General features: G+C 42.8%; 1 protein-coding gene and 2 long non-coding RNA genes across 3 annotated transcripts; all 3 read left to right on the forward strand.

Moving 5' to 3' along the window:
- The first annotated feature begins 1,478 nt into the window (after positions 1-1,478).
- On the forward strand, positions 1,479-3,342 carry LOC128620126 (uncharacterized). The gene is made up of 3 exons (XR_008388086.1): positions 1,479-1,719; positions 1,942-2,093; positions 3,248-3,342. It is a non-coding gene; the product is annotated as an uncharacterized LOC128620126 (long non-coding RNA).
- A 797-nt stretch (positions 3,343-4,139) lies between these two features.
- Positions 4,140-4,663, forward strand: LOC128620858 (uncharacterized). Its single transcript, XR_008388185.1, has 3 exons — positions 4,140-4,252; positions 4,407-4,483; positions 4,578-4,663. It is a non-coding gene; the product is annotated as an uncharacterized LOC128620858 (long non-coding RNA).
- Positions 4,664-10,531: 5,868 nt separating this feature from the next.
- On the forward strand, positions 10,532-18,918 carry LOC128620659 (adhesion G-protein coupled receptor G2-like). The gene is made up of 6 exons (XM_053645893.1): positions 10,532-10,607; positions 17,244-17,328; positions 17,412-17,680; positions 17,866-17,967; positions 18,148-18,315; positions 18,651-18,918. The coding sequence occupies exons 1-6, from the start codon at positions 10,532-10,534 to the stop codon at positions 18,788-18,790; spliced, it is 840 nt and encodes a 279-aa protein (XP_053501868.1). The 3' UTR covers positions 18,791-18,918.
- The last annotated feature ends 532 nt before the right edge of the window (positions 18,919-19,450 follow it).

Consider the following 19,450-nt stretch of genomic DNA (forward strand, 5'->3'; position numbering starts at 1 on the left):
TCCTGATCTGAACCCAAAACATACACTCAATAATAATAATAATAAAAATAATAATAATGTTTCTGAGTGTTCTCTCTGCAGTGTCGGAGATTTTATGGGGGAAGAAGGTGGTCCTCGAGCGCACGAGCTGCCAGTTCTGGCTTCTGAAACCGAATGAGACTTTACCATCTCTGTCCGAGTTCACGGTGTGTGTGAACATGAAGAGGAGCATCAACAGCTCGGTGTGGAGAGCCTTCAGCTACCTGCACCCCAACCGCAGCCGCGTGGAGCTCGGGTTCGGGGGGCGCGGGCTGCAGCTGGAGGTCCAGCTGTTCGGGAGGATCTGGGTGACGGAGGACACTCTCGCCTTGGGACACTGGCATTCCGTGTGCATCACATGGTCCTCCTCGACCAGTCGGCTCGGGCTCGTCATCAACGGCCGGGCATCGGAGCTGAGGAAGGACGCGATGGAACCTATGGGCCGAGACAGCGGCACGTGCAGGCTGGCGGGCGGAGGCTCGCTCACTCTAGGGGTTGCGCATTATTACGTAGGAGACATGATGGCGGTGGAGAGCGGCACCAACCTGCAGGGGAGCGTGACCATGTTCAGGGTGTGGGGCAGAGCGCGCAGCGTGCACGAGATCGCCACCCACAACTGCACCGACGGTGACGTCATCGAGTGGCACGGACGCGTGTGGCTCGTGCAGCATCACTGCACACCTGTAATAGACCATACAGTCGAGTGCGGTAAACACACACACACACACACAATCTATGTCTTACTATCCTCGTGAGGACCTTGTCATAATTATTATTACAGTCCATTCATTCTGTGCTACAAATGAAATTAACTGTAACATTTAACCTCAGTAACCACAATGAAACATTTCACCTCTTTCTGTAAAAACTCCCAGAAATTCCTTCCCTGTCCTTCCCATTTGGTTCTCACAAAAGATATAAAACTGTGCACCTCCCTCTTACAGCTGGAGTTATTATATTTTTGTAAAAGAACTCGAAATAAAAAGATCATTCCTGGAAGCAGCACTTTTTTAAAAGTAATGGATTTACATTTTACCTTCAGCTTTATCTGTAGTTGTAACAGCTGGTCAGTGCAGGTCGCCGTGGTAACAGGACTGTGTGAATGTTCTGTTTCAGTGTGGTCTTGGTACGAGGTTAAAGTTTCGCTCTCCATCTTCAGCTATAACAAACCCATCTTAGCCCCATACGAGGCTCAAGATATCACACATCAATGGGTAAGTGCTCAGTTTACTCTCATTACCCTGGTGTGTGTGTGTGTGTGTGTGTGTGTGTGTGTGTGTGTGTGATTATTAACAGGTTTGTGGATTTGGTTTTCTCTGTTCAGCTGAGAGCTGTGCTTCCTAAGAATTTTTACCTGCCTTCAGTTGTTGTGTTAAAAAGGTGAGAAAATCTACACGGTCTTCACTTCTTTAATATTTCATATGTTATATTCTTTCTGGGTCTCTATAGTGTGTGTTTGTGTGAAGCTGATTGTAAACGATACAGGTTGTTTCTGAACTGGTTGTATTTCTAATTATTATTTGACTGATTTATTTATTTCTTGTGGTTTTGCTCGGGTCGACACCGGAAACAGAAGGGTGAGTAAACACACGTACAGACCTGCTGTAACTGTGTAAAGTCTCATAACAAACATCATCATCCTCATTCTCTTCATCATTAACAGGATACAGTGAGTGAGAGGGCCAATCTTAATGAAAACTGGTAAGATCACACACACACACACACACACACACACACACACACACACACACTTATATATATATATATATATATATAAAGTAAGTAAATAATCCCGAGTGTTTTTAGACATGATGGTGATGATGGTGTGTGTGTGTGTGTATCATTGCTGTGCTAGACATTTGCTCAGGGCTCGAATGCAATTGGTAAAGAAAGGTTTTATGTTTGAATGTTATGGTGCTGCAGTTTCGAGGTTTTGGCTCATCTGAATGTGATTCCGTGTGAGGACGTGGGAAAAATCCAGAAACAGGTTGTGGAGATCCTCAAACATGGATACCGCTCACCTCTGGATTACAACCTAACTACACGCGAGGAGTATATACACGTTTATCCTACAGGTGAGTTACACACACACACACACACACACACACACACACACACACACTTATTAAACCTCCTCTACTGGCTCGGAAGTGTGTATCAGCTAGGTGACGAGTGTGTGTACAGTATGTTCCGGCTGGGACAATCAATGTTTTTGAAATAAACTTTATTTATACTTATGAATCATTTACATTTTTAGTTGAACATGACAAGGAAACTGATTCACTAAACAGTGAGTCGACTCAGTGAGTGAGTCAAGTCATGACATTTGACTCAGTCACACAGGGTCTCTGATTCAGTTCATTCAGTGATCAGGTTTTGGGTTTTGGGGTCCTGTAGTATGGTTAGCACCTTTGCTTCGCACCTTCAGGGTTTGGGGTTCAATTCCCACCTCTGCCCTGTCTGCATGTTTTCCCCGTGCTGTGGGGGTTTCCTCCGGTTACTCCGGTTTCCTCCCCCAGTCCAAAGACATGTTGTAGGCTGATTGGCATGTCTAAACTGTCTGTAGTGTGTGAATGGGTGTGTGTGTGTGAATGTGTGTGCCATGGGTTGGCACCCGGTCCAGGGTGTCTCCTGCCTTGTGCCCCGAGTCCATTGGGATGGGTTCCAGGCTCCACACGACCCTGTGTAGGATAAGTGATACAGAAAATGGATGTATAGATGGATGGGTCCAGTAGTGGAACATGGCTGACAGCAATGACATTCGGTTTACTGAGTGAATCGATGGTTTCGTTTATCAGCTCAGCCTGCGCACTCGGTTCTATTCTTGAGTCAGAGCTCAGCACATGGAGCCACCGAGTGGACTGACACGCAGGATGGAAATACAGAATAGTTACTGGAATGTTAAATGTTGTGGTGTTTTGTGTAAAGTTTATGAGTTTGTATTAGAATTGTTAAACTAATAACACTCACACTGTGTAGTACCATTCAGAAAGTTTGATTTAGATTCACTTGTGGCCAGTTCGACTTGATTCATTAAAAAGATTCAGTTCGAAACTGTGAATCGCTCACAAGTCAGACACTTAAACAGAACCTTCTGTGAAGTGACCAAGGTCACTCCACTAAGGGGTAGTGGATGAGGGGTAACTGGAACACAGCCCCTGATTTTTATTTTCACTGTGTGTTTGTGTGATTCATTTCTGTTTATTTATTAGAAATGTGTGTTTTAAAGTCTCAGATGTAATTCCTCATTCAACAATGGAGAGCATCACAGTGACAGACACGCCCTCCACCACCACGCCCATCACCACCACGCCCACCACCACCACGCCCACCACCACCAGGGCCACCACCACCACGCCCACCACCACCAGGCCCACCACCACCATGCCCATCACCACCACGCCCACCAACACCAGGCCCACCACCACCACACCCACCACCACCAGGCCCACCACCACCAGGCCCACCACCACCATGCCCATCACCACCACGCCCACCAACACCAGGCCCACCACCACCACACCCACCACCGCCAGGCCCACCACCGCCACGCCCACCACTGCCACGCCCACCACCGCCACGCCCACCACCACCAACACCACTCCTGTTACAGAATCTCCGCCTACTGAGGCCACAGGTGAGCAGTGCACTCACTACGACTGGTGACAAATCACATCAAATATCCTGAATATTAATCAGTCTGTACAGGATTCCATGGAGTTTTTTTGTGATTGTTGCGGCCAAAAATGTTTGATTTTGCTGCTGCTTTTTTTCATAATTTGCAGTTTTTTGTGCTTTTTTGCGGAAAACTGCTTGAATCGGCAAAATTGCAGTTACATTAAATATTTCTGCGTGCTTTTTCACAGTGATGTTTGTTGGTAAATGAGACCTTTTAGCTGTAATCGTGTTTGACGCACGTGTCTCAAAGAGGGCTTTGGCTGAATGCGCATTGAGATGACGTCACATGACGCGTCTCAGCCCGAATCATTTTTTAAAATTTAATCTCTGGCTATATCCTGGAGTTTGGTTGATTTTGCGTTAATTTCTGCCATCGCTAAATCACAAAATCCTTGAGGGACTGACTATTATAGTGTGTGTGTGTGTGTGTGTGTGTGTGTGTGTGTGTTTGTGTGTGTGTGTGTGTGTGTGTGTTACAGACAGTTTCTTTAAAGTCAGTGTGAACATGACCATCACAGGACCACAGCAGGATCCAGAAGACACCCTTCAGCGCTGGGTGAGAAATAATCCACATAATCACTAACACGTCATTCTGACTCCATCAGCTCACGTCTCATATCAGTGAGGAAAGTTATCAAAATAAAAATGTTCAAATTCATTCAAATGGTGTGTATGTTCCTCTGTGTGTGTGTGTGTGTGTGTGTGTGTAGCTTCATGAAACTCTCTCTACTAAAGGAATGTCTGTGCTGAACTTCAGATTAACGTCACCACAGTCAGTGGGTCGAAGGTCAGCAGTATTTATGATGTAGATGAAGATAAAATCACGTCTCAGTAGAATAAACAGAAGAAATTTACTCATTTGTTCTGTTTTTACTTTTCAGTTTGGAGAATTCCAGTGCGGTACGAGTTTAATTCACCTTCACTTCACTCCTCTATCAAATCTGCTGTGGGATTAGTCTTTACTCTCTCTCTCTCTCTCTCTCTCTCTCTCTCTCTCTCTCTCCAGGGTTTTTCTCTCATCTCCACACAGAGGTGAGGAATTTAATATCAGCTCCAAACAGCCATCAATCGGTTTTAATTCCTCATTGTGTCAGTTGATATATTTCTCCTTCCTCCTGCTGTGTGCGTCTGCAGTGTGTTGTGTGTGTGTGTGTGTTGTGAAGGTGAATAACGTTCTGCTTGCTTCAGTTGTGACTTTCAGATGCACGTGACGTCGTGTTCGAACGTTAATGAAATGCAGAAACAGATCCATCAGCTGTTGGAGCAGCGGTATGATAACGGCACCGTGAGCCTGGATGCTGCTCCAGAACACATCCACATCACACACATACGTACGCAACATAAACACACATTATACTAACAACAACAACAACAACAGTGTTTTATTCACTTTATCTTTTAATCCTGCTCGAGTTAGTTAAGCTAATGAATGAGATACATTTCATGTTCCTGTTAATAACATGGTGTGTGTGTGTGTGTGTGTGTGTGTGTGTGTGTGTGTGTGTGTGTGTGTGTGTGTGTGTGTGTGCGTATCAGACCCCGGTCAGTGTCCTCACCAGCCTCAGCAGACTCGTCGGGGTCTGTACATTTGGATAAGTACTTCGGCTCAACGCGTAAACATACAGCAGTGTGAAGGAGATCTGACACACAAAGCAACACGCCAGTGGTACCACACACACACACACACACACACACACACACACACACTTATAATATTCCCATATTAGTTTGGGTGACGGGTTGATGTTCTGCATGTAAAATGAAAGTTAAAGTGTGTGTGTGTGTGTGTGTGTGTGTGTGTGTGTTTCACTCCTGAGTAAACACAGTGTGAGTGTTACAGATGTGTATGTTTGCCATCTGACATCTAATGACCCATTAATAAGGTGAACAGGCTGTTCAAACACACACACACACACACACACACACACACACACACACACACACACATTTAATGACTGTCCCATAACGTACAGTGAGATGTGTCCGTATCTGAGGTGCTGCCATAAAACAGTGTGTGTAGTGAAATTAGGGACCTGATTAATTTATAGCTCGATTTTATAGTTGAGTGAAGACTGATTATCACACACCCACCCACACACACACACACACACACACACACATCTGTGTTTATCTCAGAGAAATATTTCATTAGATTTAATTTAATTTGAACATTTAATTGAATGTATTTTATTAGATTTTATTTCCCTGTGTACTCTAGTGTTTTATTTACAGATCTCCGATTAACAAAAATGAAATGTTATAGGAAACGTTTAATAAGTTTTCACATTCATATTCGGCATGTTTTATTGAAATAAAGCAAACACGCTGTCGTAAAGTTCTACATTAAACCCTTAAATGGGTGACACGGCACGTTTACCTTTCATGAACAGTTTCAAGCAGAACCTTTCATGAAGTGAAGAACCTTTAATTATTCGAGGAACCCCTAAAGAACCCCTTCGTGTCAGACTGCAGAATATCTGCCCTGCATTTTACACAATTATTATCGTTTTATTGAACTGTGAAATTGGAGTTCTCCAGAAATGTACTGTAAAATGTACAGGAACTTCTTGACAGTGTTTGCTTTGTTAGTATAAGGACATAACGCAGTGCATTGTGGGATATAACAAGCGCTCTGGATAATCTCCAGCATGTTAAGCTCTGGATAAATGAGGTGTTATTTGGTGATTTGTTTGCTAATTTAAAGTATGAATGCTAACATGTGTGTGTGTGTGTGTGTGTGTGTGTGCAGTTTGCTGAGTGGACTGACTAACCGTGCGGTGTGGATCACTCCGAACCTGCAGGACTGTCCCACTGTAGTGAACAAACTCTCCGACCTTGAGCACATCACAGTCACTAACGGTGAACATCTCTCACTTGTAAACTATAACGCAGTGCAGAATAAACCTGACTCGCTTCCTATCAGTGACCTTCAGTTAAAGTGTACACTAAAGGATGGATGGAGAAATCATTTGCAATACTGAGTTATTTCAGGTCTTTTATTTATACTGTGCTAGGTAGCTTGATGGTGAACAGTGGAGAGTAAGAGCGCAGTGCATGAGTCGGTATGATGAGAGTGTCTCTCTGCAGACACGGCGCTGGACGTGCTAAACATAATCGAGGACATCATGAAAGAGAGCAAGGCCCTGGACGAGCAAGACCTGTGGCTGGTGCTGAACACACTGGAGGTCGTGCTGAATGTCAGCATCATGACCTTTGACCTCGCACAAGTCATCATCAACATCACATCAGACATCCTGAACTCACAGAGCGACCTTCATCCCTTCACTAACTAGTGAGAGACACACTGCAGCGTACAGGCTAACACAACACCACCTCAAACCAACAGACAAACCTGAGTGTGTGTGTGTGTGTGTGTGTGTGTGTGTGTGTGTGTCAGTATTCTGAACATCACAGAGAAGGTGGGAAACAGAATGTCCAAGCTGAATGACGGATCTGTCAGCGTGGTGGCCGCAGCGTTAGCTCTGTCTGTGGTCGACGTCAATACAGAGAATTTCTACAATCTGACATTTGGAGTCACAGCAATGACCAACGACCTGCATCCATCGGTACACACACATACATCACACACTCACACACACACACACACTCACACACACCCTCACACACACACACTCACACTCACACACACATACAAACACACACACACACACACACCCTCACCCACACAAACAAACACATCCAAACACACACACACACACACACTCACACACACATATACGCACACATACAAACACACACTCAAACATACATACACACACTCACACACACACACACACACACACTCACACACACACACATTCTCTCAGGCACACATACATCACACACACATACACACATGCGCACACACACACACACACACACACACACTCACACACATTCTCTCACGCACACACACACACACACACATTCTCTCATGCGCACACACACACACACACGCACACTCACACATACACATACACACTCACACATTTTCTCACACACACGCACACACACATTCTCTCTCACACACACACTCACTCACCTCTTTCTCTCTCTTAAATTATCTATAAAATAATTTAAAGTAAGTGTACACTCATTTTCCTTCATTATTAACAATGCTCACACTGCCCTCTCCTGGTTCGCTCAGGGTACACACACTCACTGCCATAATTACTCTCCAGCTTCTTAAAATACTCTAGAAGCATAAATAAGTTAAGTTAATTAATTAATAATTAATATAACTTTTATATAATATAAAAGTTAAAATATAGCAATAAGTTACAGAAGTGATCTTTTGAGCTCAAACATACAGTAATGATGTATAGTTTTATTTTTAAAAATAAATATTTCTATTAATTAGTGCAGTTTTTGGATAATGAGCTTGAACTCAGTCCACTGCTCCATGAGCAGCACTTTAACCTCCTTTATATTATTTTCTCTACATCAACATCTTTTTCAGTTCATTTCAGTTTTTTAACAGGGTTCAGACTCGAGTGAGATGGTCGTCGTAAAAAATTAATAAATAAAAACACTGATTACCACAGTAATTTCTGTATTGATTTCAGTTGGATGTGTGTTTGGGGTCTTGTTGCAGGTCTTAACCTCCTGGCAGAGGAAAACTGCTTTTTCAGCATGCTGATAGTGTCCACAACTAGAAACGTTGGTGCAATGTGTTTATCTGAAATATTACTGTATCAGTACAGTGTGTGTGTGTGTGTGTGTGTGTGTGTGTGTGTGTCTGTGTGTGTCTGTGTCTGTGTGTGTGTGTAGGTGTATATTAATCAGGACCCAGCTGAGGGCACTGTGGCCTTCATCTCTCTCCCTCCATATCTTCATGTCAGTTTTCCCCAAAACTACAACACCAATCCCCAAGTCCTGTTCCAGTTCTACGGCGTTCCTGAACTCTTTCAGGTACTGCTGAGTAACCCACTGACCACACCCACTCACCACACCCACTCACCACACGTACTCACCATACCCACTCACCACACCTACTGACCACACCCACTCACCACACCCACTCACCACACTTACTCATCACACCTACTCACCACACCCGCTCACCCCACCCGCTCACCACACTTACTCATCACACCTGCTCACCACACCCGCTCACCACACCCGCTCACCCCACCCACTCACCACACCCACTCACCCCATGTACTCACCATACCCACTCACCACACCTACTGACCACACCCACTCACCATACCCGCTCACCACACTTACTCATCACACCTACTCACCACACCCGCTCACCCCACCCGCTCACCACACCCGCTCACCACACCCGCACACTACACCCGCGCACCACACCCACTCACCACACCCACTCACCACACCCACTTACTTCATCACACTCACCATGACCACACCTATTGATTAAACCACACCCATGAACCTGACAACACCCAGTATGGTCCCACCCACTGTGACCCCTCCTCATCACTGTTCCTTTAGAATTGTGAGAATGGGAACTTGTTGAATACGTATGCTGTAGCTGCCAGTGTGATTAATGCAGAGCAGCCCATAAGAGAGCTGAAGGCTCCAGTCGTCATCATACTGCACCACCTCAACACCAACACAGTGAGTGTTCATTTACTCCCTTATTCACTATTCATCACCACATTTATCTATTAATCACTAATCAAACCCACGCTGTATGTTTACAGCTCGGAAGAGACGTTCAGTGTGTGTACTGGAACTTCAACAAGAATGGTGGGTCTTTATCATTATTATTATTATTATTATTATTATTATTATTATTATTATCAACATTATATTATTGTTGTTGTTGTTCTTGTTGTTGTTGTTAAGCCTGATTAAAATGAAATGTGGTGTATTGTGTTCTTGTGACTGTAACTGATTTCGTATGAGACTGTGTTAATTTAAAGACAGCCAATCAGCATTATACAGGGTTAGCACTGAGCTACCATCATGATACCTGAAAAGTATCTCTTTACTCTCTACTCGCTGCTTGCAGGAATATTTATTATTATTATCATCTCACCTGTACATGTTAATCATATGATTTTTTGAGCGTGTGTGTGTGTGTGTGTTAGGTGGTCATGGTGGTTGGAGCTCCAGTGGATGTTGGAAACACAACATGACTAGTGAATACACAACCTGTATGTGTGATCACCTCACACACTTTGGCGTGCTGCTGGTAGTCAAACCGTCTCACACTCTTCTCAGCACTCATCAGTATAAGCAATGCTGATAGGATTTGTCCAAAACGTGTGTGTGTGTGACTGTGTGTGTGTGTGTGTGTATGTTTGTGCGTCTGTGTCTGTGTGTGTGTATGTGTGTGTGTATGCATGTGTGTGTGTGTGTGTGTGTGTGTGTGTGTGTGTGTGTGTGCATGCGTGTGTGTGTGTTTGTGTGTGTTTGTGTGTCTGTGCGTGCGTGTGTGTGTGTGTGTGTGGTTTAGGACGTATCCAGGACCAGGACTCCCATTGATGAGAAAAATGAGAAAATCCTCACCCTCATCACATACACAGGGTGTGGAGTGTCGTCTTTGTTCCTTGGAGTGACAGTGCTGACCTACTCACTGCTGGAGTGAGTTATACACACACACACACACACACACACATTAACACACACACATTAACACACACTCATACACTCTTTTAACACTCACAGGAAGTTGAGGCGTGATTACCCGTCTCAGATCCTGCTGAACCTCTGCTTTGCTCTGCTCGGCCTCAACCTTGTTTTTCTCATTAACTCCTGGCTCTCGTCCTTTGGGGTGGCTGCCCTCTGTGTCGCCGTGGCAACGACCCAGCACTACTTCCTCTTGGCCTCGTTCACCTGGATGTTCCTGGAAGCAGTGAACATGTACTTCGCCCTCGTTAAAGTGTTCAATGCCTATGTGCCTTCCTACATCTTCAAGTTCTGCTCCATCGGCTGGGGTGCGGCGTCTCTACTTTATCATTATCATTATCATCATCATCATCATCATCATCATCATCATCATTATTATTATTATTATTATTAGTAGTAGTAGTATTGCATTAATTAGATATTAATTTATATAATAATTGAATATATTGTCTGTTCAGCTTTCAGCTAATAAGAAGCCAGACATGTGCTGATTTACATTTCCATATCATCTTAACTGCTAACCTTTGATTGTTATTTATGTTTTTCAAAACTACACCACTATTAGAATTGTAGAATTGATCAAACAGTCCACTATAAAGGGCCTTAGAAGAGTATGCCCCCCACTTAGATACCCTACCAAAGCTCCCTACCTAGGCACCCTCCTCCTCAGTGCGTCTGCAGTGAACATGACTCCATTTTGAAGTGAATAACAGCTTCACCCTCATCATGTAGTCAGTAAAGATTAATAAAAAATAAGGATAATGGAGACAAGTGTTAGTGTGTTAGTGGTTAGTCTGTGAGTGTGTTGATGTGTTAGTGTGTTGATGTGTTAGTGTGGTAGTGTGTTAGTGTGTTGATGTGTTAGTGTGTTGATGTGTTGATGTGTTAGTGTGTTGATGTGTTGATGTGTTAGTGTGTTGATGTGTTAGTGTGTTGATGTGTTGATGTGTTGATGTGTTAGTGTGTTGATGTGTTAGTGTGTTGATGTGTTGGTGTATTGGTGTGTTGATGTGTTGATGTGTTAGTGTGTTGATGTGTTAGTGTGTTGATGTGTTAGTGTGTTGGTGTGTTGATGTGTTAGTGTGTTGGTGTGTTAGTGTGTTGATGTGTTAGTGTGTTGATGTGTTAGTGTGTTGGTGTGTTGATGTGTTAGTGTGTTGGTGTGTTGTTGTGTTAGTGTGTTGATGTGTTGATGTGTTAGTGTGTTAGTGTGTTGATGTGTTAGTGTGTTGTGTTAGTGTGTTGATGTGTTAGTGTGTTGATGTGTTAGTGTGTTGGTGTGTTGATGTGTTAGTGTGTTGATGTGTTAGTGTGTTGATGTGTTAGTGTGTTAGTGTGTTGATGTGTTAGTGTGTTGGTGTGTTGATGTGTTAGTGTGTTGATGTGGTAGTGTGGTAGTGTGTTAGTGTGTTGGTGTGTTGATGTGTTAGTGTGTTGATGTGTTAGTGTGTTGGTGTGTTGATGTGTTAGTGTGTTGGTGTGTTGATGTGTTAGTGTGTTAGTGTGTTAGTGTGTTGATGTGTTAGTGTGTTGATGTGTTTGTGTTAGTGTGTTGGTGTGTTGATGTGTTAGTGTGTTAGTGTGTTGATGTGTTAGTGTGTTGGTGTGTTGATGTGTTAGTGTGTTAGTGTGTTGATGTGTTAGTGTGTTGATGTGTTTGTGTTAGTGTGTTGGTGTGTTGATGTGTTAGTGTGTTAGTGTGTTGGTGTGTTGATGTGTTGATGTGTTAGTGTGTTAGTGTGTTGTGTTAGTGTGTTGATGTGTTAGTGTGTTGATGTGTTAGTGTATTGATGTGTTGATGTGTTAGTGTGTTAGTGTGTTGATGTGTTAGTGTGTTGTGTTAGTGTGTTGATGTGGTAGTGCGGTAGTGTGGTGATGTGTTAGTGTGTTGATGTGTTGGTGTATTGGTGTGTTGATGTGTTGATGTGTTAGTGTGTTGATGTGTTAGTGTGTTGGTGTGTTGTTGTGTTAGTGTGTTGATGTGTTAGTGTGTTGATGTGTTGATGTGTTAGTGTGTTAGTGTGTTAGTGTGTTGATGTGTTAGTGTGTTGTGTTAGTGTGTTGATGTGTTAGTGTGTTGATGTGTTAGTGTGTTGGTGTGTTGATGTGTTAGTGTGTTGATGTGTTAGTGTGTTAGTGTGTTGATGTGTTAGTGTATTGGTGTTGATGTGTTAGTGTGTTGGTGTGTTGATGTGTTAGTGTGTTGATGTGGTAGTGTGTTAGTGTGTTGGTGTGTTGATGTGTTAGTGTGTTAGTGTGTTGATGTGTTAGTGTGTTGGTGTGTTGATGTGTTAGTGTGTTGTGTGTTAGTGTGTTGATGTGTTAGTGTGTTGATGTGTTTGTGTTAGTGTGTTAGTGTGTTGATGTGTTAGTGTGTTGGTGTGTTGATGTGTTGGTGTGTTGATGTGTTAGTGTGTTAGTGTGTTGATGTGTTTGTGTTAGTGTGTTGGTGTGTTGATGTGTTAGTGTGTTGGTGTGTTGGTGTGTTGATGTGTTGATGTGTTAGTGTGTTAGTGTGTTGTGTTAGTGTGTTGATGTGTTAGTGTGTTGATGTGTTAGTGTGTTAGTGTGGTAGTGTGTTGATGTGTTAGTGTGTTGATGTGTTAGTGTGTTAGTGTGTTGATGTGTTTGTGTTAGTGTGTTGATGTGTTAGTGTGTTAGTGTGTTGATGTGTTTGTGTTAGTGTGTTGAGTTAGTGTGTTGATGTGTTAGTGTGTTGGTGTGTTGATGTGTTAGTGTGTTGATGTGTTGATGTGTTAGTGTGTTGATGTGTTGATGTGTTAGTGTGTTGGTGTGTTGATGTGTTAGTGTGTTGGTGTGTTGATGTGTTGATGTGTTAGTGTGTTGATGTGTTAGTGTGTTGATGTGTTAGTGTGTTGATGTGTTGATGTGTTGGTGTGTTGATGTGGTAGTGTGGTAGTGTGGTAGTGTGTTGGTGTGTTGATGTGTTGATGTGTTAGTGTGTTGATGTGTTAGTGTGTTGATGTGTTGATGTGTTAGTGTGTTGGTGTGTTGTTGTGTTAGTGTGTTGATGTGTTAGTGTGTTGATGTGTTGATGTGTTAGTGTGTTAGTGTGTTAGTGTGTTGATGTGTTAGTGTGTTGTGTTAGTGTGTTGATGTGTTAGTGTGTTGATGTGTTAGTGTGTTGGTGTGTTGATGTGTTAGTGTGTTGATGTGTTAGTGTGTTAGTGTGTTGATGTGTTAGTGTGTTAGTGTGTTGATGTGTTAGTGTGTTAGTGTGTTGATGTGTTAGTGTGTTGGTGTGTTGATGTGTTAGTGTGTTGATGTGGTAGTGTGTTAGTGTGTTGGTGTGTTGATGTGTTAGTGTGTTGATGTGTTAGTGTGTTGGTGTGTTGATGTGTTAGTGTGTTGGTGTGTTGATGTGTTAGTGTGTTAGTGTGTTGATGTGTTAGTGTGTTGATGTGTTTGTGTTAGTGTGTTGGTGTGTTGATGTGTTAGTGTGTTAGTGTGTTGATGTGTTGGTGTGTTGGTGTGTTGATGTGTTAGTGTGTTGGTGTGTTGATGTGTTAGTGTGTTAGTGTGTTGATGTGTTAGTGTGTTGATGTGTTTGTGTTAGTGTGTTGGTGTGTTGATGTGTTAGTGTGTTAGTGTGTTAGTGTGTTGTGTTAGTGTGTTGATGTGTTAGTGTGTTAGTGTGGTAGTGTGTTGGTGTGTTGTGTTAGTGTGTTAGTGTGTTGATGTGTTAGTGTGTTGATGTGTTGATGTGTTAGTGTGTTGGTGTGTTGTTGTGTTAGTGTGTTGATGTGTTAGTGTGTTAGTGTGTTGATGTGTTAGTGTGTTAGTGTGTTGATGTGTTAGTGTGTTGATGTGTTGATGTGTTAGTGTGTTGATGTGTTAGTGTGTTAGTGTGTTAGTGTGTTGATGTGTTAGTGTGTTGATGTGTTAGTGTGTTGGAGTGTTGATGTGTTGATGTGGTAGTGTGGTAGTGTGGTGATGTGTTAGTGTGTTGATGTGTTGGTGTATTGGTGTGTTGATGTGTTGATGTGTTGATGTGTTAGTGTGTTGATGTGTTAGTGTGTTGATGTGTTGATGTGTTAGTGTGTTGGTGTGTTGTTGTGTTAGTGTGTTGATGTGTTAGTGTGTTGATGTGTTGATGTGTTAGTGTGTTAGTGTGTTAGTGTGTTGATGTGTTAGTGTGTTGTGTTAGTGTGTTGATGTGTTAGTGTGTTGATGTGTTAGTGTGTTGATGTGTTAGTGTGTTGGTGTGTTGATGTGTTAGTGTGTTGATGTGTTAGTGTGTTAGTGTGTTGATGTGTTAGTGTATTGGTGTGTTGATGTGTTAGTGTGTTGGTGTGTTGATGTGTTAGTGTGTTGATGTGGTAGTGTGTTAGTGTGTTGGTGTGTTGATGTGTTAGTGTGTTGATGTGTTAGTGTGTTGGTGTGTTGATGTGTTAGTGTGTTGGTGTGTTGATGTGTTAGTGTGTTAGTGTGTTGATGTGTTAGTGTGTTGATGTGTTTGTGTTAGTGTGTTGGTGTGTTGATGTGTTAGTGTGTTAGTGTGTTGATGTGTTAGTGTGTTGGTGTGTTGATGTGTTAGTGTGTTGGTGTGTTGATGTGTTAGTGTGTTAGTGTGTTGATGTGTTAGTGTGTTGATGTGTTTGTGTTAGTGTGTTGGTGTGTTGATGTGTTAGTGTGTTAGTGTGTTAGTGTGTTGTGTTAGTGTGTTGATGTGTTAGTGTGTTGATGTGTTAGTGTGTTAGTGTGGTAGTGTGTTGATGTGTTAGTGTGTTGATGTGTTAGTGTGTTAGTGTGTTGATGTGTTAGTGTGTTGGTGTGATGTGTTAGTGTGTTGATGTGTTAGTGTGTTGGTGTGTTGATGTGTTAGTGTGTTGATGTGTTAGTGTGTTAGTGTGTTGATGTGTTGATGTGTTAGTGTGTTGATGTGTTGATGTGTTAGTGTGTTGGTGTGTTGGTGTGTTAGTGTGTTAGTGTGTTGATGTGTTGATGTGTTAGTGTGTTGATGTGTTAGTGTGTTGATGTGTTAGTGTGTTGATGTGTTGGTGTGTTGATGTGGTAGTGTGGTAGTGTGGTAGTGTGTTGATGTGTTAGTGTGTTGATGTGTTGATGTGTTAGTGTGTTGATGTGTTAGTGTGTTGATGTGTTAGTGTGTTGATGTGTTGGTGTGTTGATGTGGTAGTGTGGTAGTGTGGTAGTGTGTTGATGTGTTCGTGTGTTGATGTGTTGGTGTGTTAGTGTGTTGGTGTGTTAGTGTGTTGATGTGTTAGTGTGTTAGTGTGTTGATGTGTTGATATGTTAGTGTGTTGGTGTGTTGTGTTAGTGTGTTGATGTGTTAGTGTGGTAGTGTGTTGATGTGTTAGTGTGTTGATGTGTTAGTGTGGTAGTGTGGTGATGTGTTAGTGTGTTAGTGTGTTGATGTGTTAGTGTGTTGATGTGGTAGTGTGGTAGTGTGATAGTGTGTTGATGTGGTAGTGTGGTAGTGTTTTAGTGTGTTGGTGTGTTGATGTGGTAGTGTGGTAGTGTGTTGGTGTGTTAGTGTGTTAGTGTGTTGATGTGGTAGTGTGTTGGTGTGTTGGTGTGTTAGTGTGTTAGTGTGTTGATGTGTTAGTGTGTTGATGTGTTTGTGTTAGTGTGTTGGTGTGTTGATGTGTTAGTGTGTTAGTGTGTTGGTGTGTTGATGTGTTGATGTGTTAGTGTGTTAGTGTGTTGATGTGTTAGTGTGTTGATGTGTTAGTGTGTTAGTGTGGTAGTGTGTTGATGTGTTAGTGTGTTGATGTGTTAGTGTGTTAGTGTGTTGATGTGTTTGTGTTAGTGTGTTGATGTGTTAGTGTGTTGATGTGTTTGTGTTAGTGTGTTGATGTGTTAGTGTGTTGGTGTGATATGTTAGTGTGTTGATGTGTTAGTGTGTTGGTGTGTTGGTGTGTTGATGTGTTAGTGTGTTGATGTGTTAGTGTGTTAGTGTGTTGATGTGTTGATGTGTTAGTGTGTTGATGTGTTAGTGTGGTGGTGTGTTGATGTGTTGATGTGTTAGTGTGTTGATGTGTTAGTGTGTTAGTGTGTTGATGTGTTGATGTGTTAGTGTGTTGATGTGTTAGTGTGTTAGTGTGTTGGTGTGTTGGTGTGTTGATGTGTTAGTGTGTTAGTGTGTTGGTGTGTTGATGTGTTGATGTGTTAGTGTGTTGATGTGTTAGTGTGTTAGTGTGTTGATGTGTTGATGTGTTAGTGTGTTGATGTGTTAGTGTGTTAGTGTGTTGATGTGTTAGTGTGTTGATGTGTTAGTGTGTTAGTGTGTTGATGTGTTGATGTGTTGTGGTAGTGTGGTAGTGTGTTGATGTGTTCGTGTGTTGATGTGTTGGTGTGTTGGTGTGTTGGTGTGTTGATGTGTTGATGTGTTGATGTGTTAGTGTGTTGGTGTGTTGATGTGTTAGTGTGTTAGTGTGTTAGTGTGTTGATGTGTTTGTGTTAGTGTGTTGATGTGTTAGTGTGTTAGTGTGTTGATGTGTTGATGTGTTGGTGTGTTGATGTGTTAGTGTGGTAGTGTGGTGATGTGTTAGTGTGTTGGTGTGTTGTGTTAGTGTGTTGATGTGTTAGTGTGTTAGTGTGGTAGTGTGTTGATGTGTTAGTGTGTTGATGTGTTAGTGTGGTAGTGTGGTGATGTGTTAGTGTGTTAGTGTGTTGATGTGTTAGTGTGTTGATGTGGTAGTGTGGTAGTGTGTTGATGTGTTAGTGTGGTAGTGTGGTAGTGTGTTAGTGTGTTGGTGTGTTGATGTGGTAGTGTGGTAGTGTGGTAGTGTGTTGGTGTGTTAGTGTGTTAGTGTGTTGATGTGGTAGTGTGTTGGTGTGTTGGTGTGTTAGTGTGTTAGTGTGTTGATGTGTTAGTGTGTTGGTGTGTTGATGTGTTAGTGTGTTGATGTGTCAGTGATTCCCTCAGTAGTGCACACTTGATGTTATTATTTAAACTGCAGGTGTTCCTCTGCTGATCTGCTGCTTGGTGTTGGTGGTGAAACCCAACTCATACGGACTCCTGCAACACGGGAGCTCAGAAATGCTGTGAGTAATTTAATACTTTAATTTAATACACAATTTAACATGATTTTAACACATTTCAGTACCTTCTCTCTCTCTCTCTGCAGCTGCTGGGTGTCAGACGACGTGGTGTTCTATGTGTGTGTGGTGGGCGTGGTGGGCGTGATTCTCCTGGTGAACGGTTTTGTGTTCCTCATGGTTCTGCTGCAGGTGAGGAGGGCATGTGTGAGCGAGCACAGTGGTGTGATGAAGGAGCTGCGAGGCGTCACCAGTCTCACTCTGCTGCTCGGCCTCACCTGGAGCACCGCCTTCCTCACCTGGGGCGACGCCAGAGTCCCGCTGCTCTATGTCTTCTCCATCCTTAACAGCCTGCAAGGTGAGGGAGTGGGGCTTAGCTAAAGGTGTGACCATATAAAGGTGAGCTTTTAAAGTTACAGGTGCGACAAAACAGTGGCAGAGCTTGCTTACAGATGTGTGAGGGTGTTACAGTCGAGAATGTACAGTGGGTGCGGCTTATTTACAGCTGTATTTGCTGACCAGGTGATGTGTTGTGTTTTTCAGGTTTCTTTATTTTTCTGTTTCAATGTCTGATGAAGGAAAATGTGCATAAACAGTGGAGAGTGCACCTGTGCTTTGGACGCTTCAAACTGCAGGATTACTCAGGTATCGAAACCCAACCAATCAGCTGAGAGATCAGTAAAAACATCAGTTAACACTTCTGATATAAGCAGGTTACAATTTCTGTTACACTGATAATGTTCAGGTAATTAAGTGCTGAGATAAATGAGGAGAAATGAAAGTGTGTGTGTGTGTGTGTGTGTGTGTGTGTGTTTCTCTCATTAGCGGAATGGAGTCACACTCCTCCCATCATCAACAAACCCAGACACTGTCCGATGTTGACCTTCCCCACTGTGGCTTCAGTCAGATCCAATAAATCCAACTCCACTCAGAGCTCCTCAGCTTCCTCACACTGCATTGAACACCACTTCAATGTGAAGAGACCTGACCTGGGTAACACACACACACACACACACACACACACACGCACACACACACACACACACACACACAGAGGACATTGTGCTGTGCAAAGATTCATTCTCTGTATGGAATGCTTATAGGTGTCAGTCATTTTAATTTCCTTTTTCTCCTGGGGTTTTGCACCACAATTGTCCTGCAGAAGAAATAGAAGTGCACTATGTAGTGAGCAGTGTGTGATATGGAAGGTCTTGGAGAAACACTCGGGCACTGTGTGTGTGTGTGTGTGTGTGTGTGTGTGTGTGTGTGTGCGCCGAACATGGTCAGATTGTTGTAAACTGTGTGCTGTGTTGTGTTTGTGTGTACAGATGTGGTGTATCAGCAGAGCTTCATCCTGCCTCGAGCGCAGCGAGTACACACTCCGCTCCCCGAGGGTGCAGGGTACACCACACACTCCCTAAACTGGATCCCTACAGAGGTTCCTGACAACCACGTTTACTTCAACTAACGCTCATTTCCAGCTTCACGCTACTGTTCTGTTTGGCGATTAATGCAGGACCGGTCGCCTCTGGCTTACTCATTAGGGTTAAATTTAGAAATGTCAAATTTATATACAGAATTTATATATTTCTGTAAAGCTGCTTTGTGACTATGTTCATCATTAAACATGCTATATAAATAAAATTGAATTGCATTGAACTTAGTGTGTAGTGTCCTGAAATTTATTTTCTTCACATCCTAAAAATGATATTGTTTGTATTTAAATGAGCTATGTGTTGAGATTTTTATGTGTGATAACGGCTTTCCTTAAGGACCTGTTATCATGAAACGTGCTGTGTGGAGAAAGTGAAGTGTGGTGTGTGTAAATACATTCTCGTCTTTCCTTTTCAGTCAATAAACATTGTATTTTGTATAGTGTAACACACACACACACACACTGGGTACTACTGGAATTGTGGGATTGAAGCATGTCTCAAACTGCACCAGCTGTACCACACTGTGTTGTGTGTTCACTCTAACAGTAATGAACAAATTCTACACTAAACTTATTATCATGCACACAGAACAGAAGGGGCGGGGCTTATAGCAGATCAGAACTAACATGGCTGATCACCCTTAATATTTCACATCACACTTGGAATTTCAGGCACACTTAACTCTGTCTGTC

This window comes from Ictalurus furcatus, chromosome 16, assembly GCF_023375685.1.
Source record: "Ictalurus furcatus strain D&B chromosome 16, Billie_1.0, whole genome shotgun sequence".
Taxonomy (NCBI): domain Eukaryota; kingdom Metazoa; phylum Chordata; class Actinopteri; order Siluriformes; family Ictaluridae; genus Ictalurus; species Ictalurus furcatus.